The 13413-nt window shown below is 39.6% G+C and overlaps 1 protein-coding gene across 9 annotated transcripts in view; it reads left to right on the top strand.

The window, feature by feature from the left end:
* Positions 1–13413, top strand: part of ABLIM2 (actin binding LIM protein family member 2) — a 714445-nt gene that overhangs the window by 205154 nt on the left and 495878 nt on the right. For all 9 annotated transcript variants that reach the window (XM_069203370.1, XM_069203322.1, XM_069203330.1 and 6 more), the window contains exon 2: positions 9191–9334. In XM_069203370.1, coding sequence (XP_069059471.1) covers positions 9191–9334 — 144 coding nt within the window. The remainder of the gene's footprint in view (positions 1–9190; positions 9335–13413) is intronic.

Here is a 13413-nt window from a genome sequence, read left to right as displayed (position 1 = left end):
AAATTACCTGTACCTGGACACGTTGGAGGTCGGTGAACCTTTTAGCCGAGTTGGGCTCTCCTCATCCTGGAATAGTCGGGTCACTTAAATCAATAATCAATAACTATTGTATCCTATAACCAATACTCAATTAATAGATCGAAATAACACATTAGGAATCAATAACAGTTGGTATTTCGACGCGCCATGACCTTTCAGTCATGAATAACCACACCAGTTTATTAAAAGTTAGTGAATTTATTTCCCTATATTAACAAAGCTAGCACAATGTATATAAGTCTCAAAACCAAATGATATATGTATACGAACATTACTAGCTGTCCATAGCGGCGGAAGAAACGCAACCTACGCAAAATCTGAATAATGATACATTCAGTTATGGCAATACAAATCACTAATATAAGCAACTGAATTTGACTAATTTCATACATCGGTCAGCATGACAAGATTTCAATTCAACATGGTGCATCGATTGCATACCTCGATTAATCTCTAATTAGCATTGGCATGTGGGGCTTCATGCAAAACGAATTTAGTCAACACAAATTTGGAAAACTTCTTACTTGGGCCCTATCAAAATAGCAGTTGGTACCTAAAAGGAAAAACACAATGCATAATACAATTATCCTTTCATAATTACCAATTACAATCAGCATTCAAGAAAGTCTTTGTCCTTCAGGTACCGGTTCGATCAGCATGGGGCAGAGTTTTAAAGGGGCAAAGTTAAGGGCAAGTTTCCTTGCATCAGCAAGGAGAATGAGGCAAAATTACTGCATGGGCAAGACGGGGCAAATTAAAGTTAAAGTCTCTAGGGTGAGAATTCTCAAAGTCTCTTTCTCTGGAATAGAGAAAAGGGGCATCAAGATGTCGTCTAAGATGGCGTCTGGCATTTGGCTTCAAAAATGGCATCAAGGAAAAATGGCTGACTCCTCTTTGTCCAGTGGGTTTAAGTAAGAAACATTCCAAATTCTTCAGGGTCTTCCATTGGAGGGTTCATAGGGTGGCTTCAAATTGACCAATGAAAAATGTCTTTCTACTAGTACTCATTTATGCATACATTGTCCTTGGAGCCTTGGAACACAAGTTGCAACATGGTTTGCCAATTATTTTTCTATCTGTACCCTCATTGTCTGCACCTGCAGAGACTGACCTTGCTTCAAAGGGAATGAAACTGGCCTAGTACGAGACCTTGGAGATAAGTGTATTAGTCATCTCTACTGAAAAAATAAAATACAACTTTAAGCAAGAATATATGTTACATTAGTTGAAGGAAAAAGCCACGCAGTTAGAATTTGAGACCAGGCAACTAGGCCAAAGCCTTTACTAAATTTAAGCTAAGCATAAAACAGTTTCAACAAGAAATCATGGCACACATTTGCAATTATGACGGATTACTACATTTTTCAATTCCTCCTGATTAATAAAGCATGTTTATAATTTTGGCGAACTACTCCGAGGGCACAATTTCCCTCGTACATTATTTTCTTTACTAAAATCACACTACATCATACGATTTTGGTTACATGATATATGAATATATGTCGGACCCTCTTTTTCTGCGTCTTCACTACTTCTGCTACCATCGCCGCTGCTCCTCAGCTCCCTCTGCATTTGCTACATTTGCTGCATTTGCTGCGCTGCTGCTTTTACTCCCCCCACTCGAACCACTACCTGCCCTTTCCTGAGAAAGCCACTGAATAGCACTGGGTACCTGGGCAGTAGGCGCGGGGGGAGTGTGTGGCTCAGGCCAGCGTGGGGTATTCTGGTTTGCCTCTTACTACTCTTGCTGTGACACGCTGATCCATAATAGTTGTAGATGTGGGCATGTAGATGTGAGCAGGTGTCACGATCTCCAACTTCTACTTTTTTCTTTTTTTCCCCCGCCGCTACCGCCCATGGCTGTGTCAGGGCTATGTCAAACCACCCAACAGGCAGTAATGGCCAGTAGTGCTGGTGGGCGGGCGCGGAATGCCGCCGGATGCCAAAGTACCTTGAGTCGTAGCTCCCGGCTCCCAGCGCCTCTCTGCCCTTGCTTCGCCTCGCTTTGCCTCGCGGTCCTGACGGCGGTCCTAGCAGTGGCTCCTCCCCTTCCGTATCCTTCTGACGTAACTGGCACACAGGTCCGTAACCAGCTTCCCCTCCACAACCCACTTACATTTGTATTCATCAGCAAAATCCTAGATTATCAAGGAAGTGTTTGTTGTTTTATTTTGTCTACTTAACCAGAAATGTAATCTTCAAAAATGAGAGCCAGTAGACATGAGTGAATGTGCCAAGCTCTAAATAGTTTACCAGGTCTTGCGAAGAATGGGGATTGTATTCTATTGGTTCCCTATGGGGTTATCCTTAGTGGGACAACGGTGGCGTATGGCGTTTGTTGATATGGATGTTCATTTTCAAACAAAAACAATGGCTGCTCATTGGCCAGACATATATAATAAGATTGTGAATTGGCAGAAAAATCATTGTGTCAAAAAATACCGCACATAAAATGACCCTCATTTATACCCCTTTCATGACTGTTTGGTTAATCTACGAAATTGATAGTCAAAATTTCCGGACTCTAAGAACAGTATTCCAAGGACGAAGGTTCTCTGTTCTAGATCGATCCAAAACTAATTTAACATAATATGCTTTCCTACATCAATTTCTCTGGGAAAAGTGTTAAATATTTGTATTGTAATCTCTTTAGCAACACCACTCTGTTCCAGTTTTCTAAATTCCATGCTTGTATGATATAGAAATCACAGGCTTGATTCATAATGGTTGCTGTACAACTTGTCATGTTGTCTCCCATTATACTAATGAGACTACTGGATTTGGGTGGCAGCACTACCAGGTTGTGGGGAACTGGATTCAATTCCACACCTTGTGACAACTGTCAGCCTAACCCTTCCAGCCAGTTAGCAGTTCCTCACCAGCACCTGGAAGTGGTGGTGATTTGTGGCAGCCATGTGCATGACATTCTGATTTGTTAGAGAAATCGTGGTGTAACAGATATCATCCTTTTCTCTCAGTTACATTTGTCTCACACATGCAAAGACAACAGAAGCATGAATTAGTTTAATGTATTTTATTGAATCAACTGCGTTCTAGATAATATGGCATGTACTGCAATGCTTAGGATGATAGAACATAATAATAGCAATGCGGTGACAAAAAGAGAGAAACATAAGAAAAGACCCATCATAATGTCAATATGCTAATTGGTATAATTCCTACCTACTCCACTAAGGTACTACTAGAGCTTAGCAGTGTTAGCCCTACTCCACCCTTCAGGGTCCGTAGGAAGACACCATCCACCATACCTAAATATGGGGGTAGCGAAGAGGGCTGTTGGTCTACTGAGAGTCCCCTCCCATGTAGGCGGAAAAGACGTCAAGTCTCAGCAGTCAGCTGCAACAGCATGCAACTGCAATTTTCTCCTTCTAATGTATAGCGGGCAGATGGATGTTTTATAATAAAACAGCTAGTGTTCTGAGAGAAAAACTGCCCTAGTGTAAGAACACATATGTTTCTCGTGAAGTGGCAAAGATTGTGATGTTCCACTTTGTTCCACTTTGTACTGACAACAATACCGGGTACAGCCTTGAGCAGAGTACAGAACGAGAATGTCAGACTAAGAAGACTGAAAACAGTTCCTAGCGTAAGAATGCACGAGATAAAAGAAATAAAACATCACTGCAGAATAAAGCTTCTGCTCAGAAAATCAAATGAATAAAATAAATTGTTATAAGGCCAAAGGGCACAAGCTGCAGGCCAATGGCTAAAATAATGTGCCCATAAAAGCTTACTAAAATAACCTCACAACAAACTAAACTAATCTTTTTGACGGGTATATTCCCAAACATGCTCAGTAGAAACTGGATTAACAGAATGCTACCTTTCAAATGGCAATAGACTTAGGCCCTCATTACAAGTCAGCTGAAGAAGATTTGCTCATCCTGATTCCAAGTGGGTCAGGGTTCCACACCCAGTTTTCTGGATGTGAGAGAACCACACCCATTTTTTTATCATGAGCTAATTCTGCAATGTAGTACAGTGGGAGTTTACAGTTCTTCTCCCTGCAGGAAAATATCTCCCCCCTTCCAGTCCCTATTCTCCCACCCCTCTTCCCTACCCTCGAACCCACCCAGCAATCCTAACATATATTTACCACCAGCTTCCAGCAAGTGTTCAATGCATGTGTGAAACCTCTCAGAACTGGGGATTCCGTGTGAGTTTACCAAGAAAAATCACTCCATTGTGGTACTTGCCTGTTCCCTGGAGTTTAACTTGTAACTGCACGGCCCTGGGTCAGATTTACATAACGATAATGGTTTAGCATGTTGTAAATCAGCATCAGTAGTGTGCAGCTTGCAATGAGGGCCTTTGTAGTGGCTCTATGTGCATTGTTGGGTGGTCAAACATGCAAGGAGCATGTGTGCTCCTTTAAATGTTATACATTTGTGTGTATTCACGCATACCTTACTGGTAGCTTCCTGTACTTTAAGCACACACAAAGTTACTACTGCCAAAAGGAGATATAATTTCTTGGGTTGGCATGGGAGTGGAACAAGCTCACCCTATATTTTAGGAGTTTTTAACAGAATGGGTTCCTCCATAGTAACAGTATAGCATTAAATGTACAAATTCATGTTTGCATTACATTTTTGAAGTGGATATTTCCTCCTGGTGAAAATTCTGCATGCATAAATATTATGCATGTGAGTACTCCTGAAAATCTAACACTGGCATAGATTTTCAGGAATCTATCTGGAATTCTTTGTGAATCACTGAAAAATCCAGAATTACCCCCAAATGTAGGAGTCATTCAGTGGAATCAAATTTCAAAATTGTATTCCCTGGCTTTCAGTTCTCTCTCTCTGATCCGGTTAAAGTGTCTTGACACTTTTATCTAGGTGGACATGTTATCTCGTCTATAGTATGGGTAGGTTCTTAGCGTCGGATGCTTGTTTCTGTTCCCACTATTTATGGTCATTTGACATTTCATGGACTATACACCCCCTGCTATCCAATTTCACTCTCGCTGTGCCTTTTCATGCGTTTTGGTGATTTTTGCTATATTATTTAGATATGGTGGAGATTGTATATTGTCTTTCAATATTATCAATATATGCCTAGTCACAATTGTCATGTCTGATTCCCTTTTCACCATAGATAATTTATCTATGTACATATATATGCTATTTATCTGATATCCACTACTGTGTACTATTGGCTATTATTATTTTTTGTCACTTATGTATACAATGTCTTTTACAGCCTTGAAATAGTCACTGTGTGACGAAACACGTGTTGGCTGTACATGAACACATATATATATATCACAAGCACTTGCTGACCCAAATAAATTACTTCGTGAACACCAAGAGGATTACTGTAGTTTATACCTTGGACATTCTACATCAGATTCTATTTCCTTATTTACAAATATCTGTGTTGTGAGTGCTGTTGTCTTAGCTGTTCTTCTATATATTGTGTATATATTTGTATACATGAAAAGTAATTGCCTTGAAGTAGTAGGAAAATTGACCAATGAGCACCATTCTGAGATGAGAGGGTTATTGCTGGCCATATCTCCAAATTATTGCACCAAGACCCATCTGAAGGATCAACCTCTCAAGAAGTATGCTGATGAGGAGAGGCGATGGGAAAAAACATATGTGTTTAAATCAAATGTATGGAATGCTATTATAATAATTTGCAGTCTCTCAATTTACAGTGTGAGGTGATACGTGAGCCAAGAAATGTACAGGTTTTACATCTTTCAATTGGAATATTGCCAGTCCAATAGACTGGTGTACTAATTGAACTGGGGTAAAAGGTCACTTTAATTTTAGCAATGCCAATCCATTGTATTTTTATTGTTGTACAGGGCATTTTAATTGATTTTGGAGAACCTTTATCTTTGTGAATCTATGTAACTGTTGCCTGCATGAACAAACAACAATTTTGAGAGATTTTCCATTCCAAATATCATGATACTTTTCTTGAACTTTTGCAAACATACAGTACAATATGGGAACTAGGGCACAACTCTGATGTAATCCACTTGTCATTGCAGACGGTGCCGAAAGCTTCATAAACTCTAAAGTGATATTTAGCTACACATTAGTTACGTATTGGAGTGTAATATCTAAAGGATAGTCTGAAATGCACATGACATATTAAAATCCTTGAATGTTCATTTCAAATTGTCACTCGCAGTTTCTTCAGGCAAAATGCTGTAGCACAAAAAGCAGGACATGGGATTTCATGCCACTCAGACAACATTCTCCTTAACCCTGAACTACAGTTGAGATTAAACAAATTTATCACAGCAGAGTAAACCCTGCATTTTTGTATTTTCAATCAATGTTATATGAGTTAACTCTGCAAATAATTTTGAAGTATAATACAAACGTATAATGTTAATTAAATAGTTTAACAGAACAAAGGACTATGGCAAATTATACCAGGATATATTCATGTGTAAAGTTCAGTTTGTTGGAAACATGTTTAAGGTTGAAGATCTTTTGATTTGTTTAGAAGTCAGCGAGGTTAGGAAACTCTGAAAGAGCCATCAGATTGCGAATTAAACAATAGCCCTGACATATTGTTCTCACTGAGAGGGGTAATAATTTCTGGCTCTAATCACAGAAGAGCCATACATTTACTTCAACAGTGAGCCTCCTTTGAATCACATGGTTGATTAAAAAAGCAGGATAACTGCTGAAGCTAGGATTCAAAGATACTTCTGTGAAAGTAGCCTGTACGATTTTGGATACCTGAATCTTGATTCCTCAAAGTTTGGTGAGGCCAAAATCTGAGAATCAGGATTTAGAATAATTCAATGAAAACCTGTGTTTTTGTACTTTCAAGAAGTATATCAATAAGAACAGAATGTTTCTTTATTCATAACCGAGATTGGCTGACCCCCCTATATACAGACCTTAGAGAAGTTACCTGACACTCTTGTAGAAAAAAGGGAGAATTGTTCTTCCTTACTTGGGTCTTTGCTATACTGAAGACCTGGATGCCAGCAACAGACCAGTCAACTCCTTGATGGACTGACATGCTCAGTGCTGTCCGTCTACTTGATGCTACAGTCCAAGTGCCAAGAGCCAAGTGCCTCACTCTGATAGCATCAAAGTCCTACTGATAGCTAAGGTATACATTTTCAATATCCTATTGAAGGAAAGAGTTTTTGTTCTCTCCATGAAGACAGGTATTTCAAGGAGCACTGAGCATGCATCTGTAGCCTTTTATCAGTACTATCGATGTGCAAATAGGCTGAGCTAGATAACGTCAATCAATCAATCAATATTTGTAAAGCGCAGCTACTCACCCATGAGGGTCTCAAGGCGCTGGAAGGGAGGAGAGGGGCCTCACCTGAAGAGCCACGTCTTGAGGTTCTTCCTGAAGGTGGTGAGCAACGGGCTTTGTCTGAGGTGCAGGGGGAGGTTGTTCCAGCTCTTTGCTGCAGTGTAAGTGAAAGATCGTCCTCTGGCAGTGGTTTTGCGGATGCAAGGGATGGTGGCCAGGGCCACCTAAGCGGAGCAGAGGGATCTGGCGAGGGTGTGGAAGGAGACGCTGTGGTTCAGGTAGACTGGTCCTGCGTTGTGTATGGCCTTGTACGTGTGGGTAAGGCTAACATAACGTGGGATACTTTGTGTATCAAGCTGATGTACAGTGATCGTGGCCATTGACAAATGATCTGCATGAAGTGATCCCCTCTAATGGATCCCTTTGTTAAAAGACTATTTTTTGCATGCATTTTGAAAACCTTAATGCTAGACCTGCTATCCTTGGTATGGTTTTCCCCCTAACATTTTCCTTCAACCCTACTCTTTGCCAACTTCATTTTTGATGGTTGTAGGAGTCTTCTCCCTTTTCCACTGCTTACCAGTTCTAATGTGCTTCCTCTTAAAACCTGGCAGAAATGGCTTGGGACCAATGGCATCCTAAATTTACTTGTACATCCCTAGTAAAGTGGCAGTACCTGTGCCCAGGGCCTGTAAATTAAATTATGCTAATAGGTCTGCAGCACTGTTTGTGCCAACCACTAAGTAGAATTCTAAATATGTCTCAGGTTCAGTGGGCCTAACTGAGTCCCTGCAGTCATCCCGCATTCCATCGTGTTTGCCTGAATGTATGACTTTGTTCTGATCCGGCGTGGCCAGATGTTCATAGTTGATGCTTTGCACTTTTTGGCGCTATTTTCACAGAAATCTTAAAACATGCATATCTCCAGATCTAGTGATTAGATTTGTCTTATTTTGGTCTTCTTGTATTTATTAGAAATACATCTATTCTTCTAACTTGATTTGGGATCCTTTTTGTGTGGTGTTTTCATATTACTGTTTGAGGTGTTGCAGAAATACTTTACACATTGCCTCCGGATTAAGCCTGACGGCGCTGTGCCAAGCTACCAGAGGGAGGAGCACACAGTTATTTACTTGCTTCACAGTGACAAGGATTGTGATTGCTGCTTAACAAGGGCTCACAACCCAGTCAACCAACAACCCATTTTTTTATGCTTAGTAGATTATTGTGGAAAGTTGTACTCCAAAAAGACCCTATCTTAATCCTATTTCTGGATATTGTTTATTTGATAGATTTACCCTTATGTATTAAAATCGATGAAGTATCAACCACCCAAACACTAATCTACTCCTATCACCTATATAAGTTTGATCTCTGTTGTTCACTGCTTTTATTACTCTTTGGGTTGGACTATTAATGTATTTATTTCTTATTCCCAGTGCTGTTCGAATTGTTGCTGGCTTGCACACTCACATCTCTGATTGTTAGATATTTGAGAAAAGTGTGCAGTCCCAAAAGTTAAGCCAGTCAGTGTCTTTTATGAAACTGCAGTTTGCCTATATGTTGTCTACTGATCAAGTTGTTGGGTGCAACTTCATATATTGACGTAGAAAGGTCTTGGCCACGCCCTCCTTGGCCCTCCACTCATCCTCCTCAACTGACTCTCCCCGTTGAACTACTCACAGAAATCACTGCTACTAATGTGTTGCAGTGTGTTTATCAGTGAGAACTTTTATAATCGAATGCCAAGTAAAGGACGGGTTCAAAACATTCCTATTTCACTTTAGTTGGCTGTACTTTGTACGTATTGTTCATCTAATAAATTAAAACCTTGCCAAGCTTGTGTGCTGCAAATCACAAACATGTTTTCTTTTCTTTGCAGTATCTCATCACCAGGCTGTTCATAGCCATCTAGAGAAGCCAGCAAGTACTGCAATCCTCTGCCACAATTGCGGGAATGCTTGTAAAGGGGAGGTTCTGAGAGTGCAGAACAAATATTTTCATATTAAGTGTTTTGTCTGCAAAGGTAAGCATTTACTTCACCTGAACTTTAACATTACAGTAAAAACAGATTTGTCTTGAGATTTGTGATCCACTTACTACTAGCAAAATTTAGCATAATCTGCATTAATGTTGACTCCCTCAGCACATGTGTAGTAGTATTGCCTGAGGTCCCTCAAAAGATGCCTTGTTTGGGTCTGGGTCATATGCTTTTTTTGCAATGACTTTCGCTGTGGCCCAAACTTATATGTATATTAATGCTTTGCCAGTGAAAATAAATGCAGCACAGGAGCCCATAATATTTGGAGCAAGATTATTAATAAACACACTTTTGCTCGCATATTATAGTGCATTGGCCACATTCCAAATAATTACCACTGTGCATTTTAATTAGCTTGAGAAAACAAATATATTTTTCTCTCTGATTTCATTCTAGAATCAGCTGACAGAAAAAAAAAACAAATGGGGTACACTTGAAATTATATTTATTATGATTCTACTTTGTTGTAAAGATTTAAGCCTTTGTGTTCAATATGAATATTTATTTTTTTACTATTGCTCATTAAAATAGTGATGTATGTGAATTAACGGGAAAAGGAAAATTGAGAAACCACATTGGAGGAAACCAAATCATGGAAAACTAATTTAGTTTTGAGGAAAGACAATTTTAATGAAATACAAATAAATCGAAAAGTAAAGGAAAAATTATGAAGGGAAGACAATGTCAAGAAAAGATACATACATTGAACTTACATTGAGCTTAGGTGGCGTTTAGGGCTAGTTAGGAATTTAACGGTTTAGTGATGGGTGATGTTTAGGGGTAACAAGGGGTTTTAGGTGTCAGGGATGGGTAGAGTTCAACCACAGAAAGAGTTTTTAAGGTTCAGTGATGGATGGAGTTTAGAGGCGGTAAGGCAGTTTTAGGGATCAGGGATGAGTGGAGTCTAAAAGAGGAGAAGGGTTTTTAGGATTCATGAATGAGTGGAGTTTAGGGGTGTGAAGGTGTTTTTAGGGTTCAGGGATGGTTGGAGTGTACGAGTGTTGAGGGTTTTTAGGGTTCTGGGAATTAAAGGAGTTTGGGGTGGTTAAAGAATTTTAAGTTTCAGGAATGGGTGGAATTCAGGGGTTTGAGGACTTTCAGGGGTGAGTAAGGAATGGGTCAGGTGTATGGGCAAAAAAAGACTCGGGGGTCAGGAATGGATAGAGTTTAGATGTAGAAAGGGGTGGTTGGAGCTTAGTGGTTTTGAGGGCTTTTATTAGGGGTCAGGGATTGCTGGTGTTTAGGGATGGTGAGGGGTTTAAGGGTTCAGGGAGGGGAGGGGCTTAGGCGTTGGAAGGGTGTTTAATGTTCAGGGATTGGCTGAGCTTAGGAGTCAGTGACAGGGCATAGATTAGGTGTAGAGGAGTTTCAGGGATGGTGTAGTTTAGCGGTAGAAGGGGCTTTTAAGATTCAGGGACTGGTGGTGATTAGGGGTCAGGGATTGGGGTAGTTTTTGTTTTTTTAGTGACAGGGATAATAGCGCTTAAGGGTTGTGAAGAAGTCAAGGACATATGTTGTTTGGGGGGATGAGTGGTCAGTTAATTAAAAATATCCAATGCGATTGCATGACAGTGTAAAAACATAAATCCAAAATTAAGTCCCTTGAAATAAAGAGAATAAGTATCTCCAACAAACATATTTCTGAAAATAAGACCTGCAACCCTGTTCCTTAAAAAATGAAGCATGCAAAAGCCAATTTTGAAAAAGAGACCTTGGATGAATTGGTTTCTATGAAATGGTAAATATCATTCATCCTGCAAATTTCCATTAAACAGTTAAGGTGAAATGGTTTCTCTGTACTGGTATTCCATGAACTTGTTTTTCTATGAAATCACACACAACGACATCAAAGCATCAACTGTACGTACAGATGTACAGAGTGTAATATGCCATTTAGTAGGATTGTATCTGTGACCCTATTGTACTAGTTTATTTATGAGATTATGGGGGTTATTCTAACTTTGGAGGAGTGTTAATCCGTCCCAAAAGTGACGGTAAAGTGACGGATATACCACCAGCCGTATTACGAGTTCCATAGGATATAATGGACTCGTAATACGGCTGGTGGTAAATCCGTCACTTTTCCGTCACTTTTGGGACGGATTAACACCTCCTCCAAAGTTAGAATAACCCCCTATGTGTGAATGTATTAGTGTGCAATTTTATTAGCTCTATTTGTATTTTTTTCCAAATGGTGAGAACCTGATCGTTGAGGGCAACATTTTGCTGAGCAACAGGACTTGGGTGAGTGGGTAGATAGTAGGATACATGCAGTTAGCAAAGCTGTGATTAAGCATGGAGGTATATCATTCATTGATTTAGTCCACAAGGATTTGTGGCTTCTGTAGGGACATTACCTTAAGTTAAATTACATTGCACCTGTTATGAAAGTCTTCTTTGCATCAGTCTAATATAGGTTTAGAAACGCTGAAATATAGATGGATCAGTCATGTGATGAGAAAAGACATCATGTGGAAAAGATGATTGGGGTTAAGACACATATTTTGAGATACATAGTCATGCTTCTAAAACAGTTTGGAACTTGATATTAGGGTTTGGATTCTCAACATACCTGTTTAGTCTTACATCTGAGGAGTCATTTAGCATCACCCAGTTCCCACTGTGTTGGTCAAGAATCAAATGTGCAAAATCTGGGTTTTTCAGTGAGATCTAACTTCAAAGAAAGGTTTAGAATTATTTTCTAATTGATTTAACACAGCATAACATAACATGGTGTACACAGCTTTTTTTGCCACATTTTTGATGATGACAGACACAGCTTCCCACCTCTCAGCTTTAACACTGAAATAGAAATCTCTGACATTGTTATGTCATAGGGCGAAGTATGTCCATCCTACTCTCACATGACATATCTGCAAACATCTACATGATATACTTATCTGCATCCTCTGCTCACGCAGACCTGTCCACCTCTATTAATGATAACTGCAGTGTCCCCGCTGATGGATGCACTGCCTTCATTTCTGCTAGGAGATACACCAGGAGTCATTTATAACCTCCCTTTGACAGCAGTCATGATCATGCAACTAATTATCAGATGAATCTAACCACTCCTCTTTTCTAGGTAACCAAATCCATCATTAAAAGCCTAGTAATGAGCAAGCTGGTTTACTGCAACAGCCTCTGACACTATTCCTTCTGAAGCTGGACAAAAACAATCAATAAACACCTCGATCATGCAAACCTTCTTTAACACCACACAGTCACTTACTCATACTGTCCTAACAACACCTAACTCTTACGTGCCATCCAGTACAAACTCCACACCCTGGTCTTTAAGCCATCTTTCCTGCCTGATTTGCAAAATGTTTCAAAATATGTTCCTCACCCCATGGTCCTGAATTATTAAGCCATTTATGTGTGTAATCATATGAAAAGAGCAAGTGATTGCATTTACGACTGAATGTTATGTACCAGTGGTCTCCAATCTTTTCTGTAATAAGTGCAACTTATACATAGTAAAAATCATGCTAAGCTACTAATATTGTTAATGTTGTAATAGAGACCACATCAGACATGTTTATGTTAATGGTCACCATGTTCAGGGTTACTAGCATTCATCACCTCAGTGTATCAGGTAGAGTTACCAGCCGTAATGTAAAAAACGGCTTTGTCAATTTGATATACGTCAACATGGGTAACACACAACAGCCATAGTTACAATGCCCTTAGTACCAAGGTAATAATCCCCTATCATCAAAGGAATTATCACTAAAATATCACATTTGATTTACAAACTCGTCTTTGATCCATACCCACCCTACAAATAGGTGAAGATTTACATCTGCCGAGAACAGGAGTAAATACTTTTTCCTGGTGGGTAGGGCAAACACAACACCCATGTGCTTTGTGATGGTGTATGGAAAGAATTGTCTCTACAGCGAAAAGTATCTTCCTTATTGAGATAAAACATAAATGAAAATAACTGTGCAATTTCACAAAGGTTGTAGCTTTCCACAATGTGTAATTGTACAATGTATAGAATTCCACAATAGGGAAATGAAAAAAGGGCATTTACTTGACTTTCCTAGTAAAATACCTGT

This window comes from Pleurodeles waltl, chromosome 1_2 (genome assembly GCF_031143425.1).
Source record: "Pleurodeles waltl isolate 20211129_DDA chromosome 1_2, aPleWal1.hap1.20221129, whole genome shotgun sequence".
Taxonomy (NCBI): domain Eukaryota; kingdom Metazoa; phylum Chordata; class Amphibia; order Caudata; family Salamandridae; genus Pleurodeles; species Pleurodeles waltl.
The sequence above is the reverse complement of the archived record's forward strand: the minus strand, read 5'-3'. Positions and strand labels throughout refer to the sequence as shown.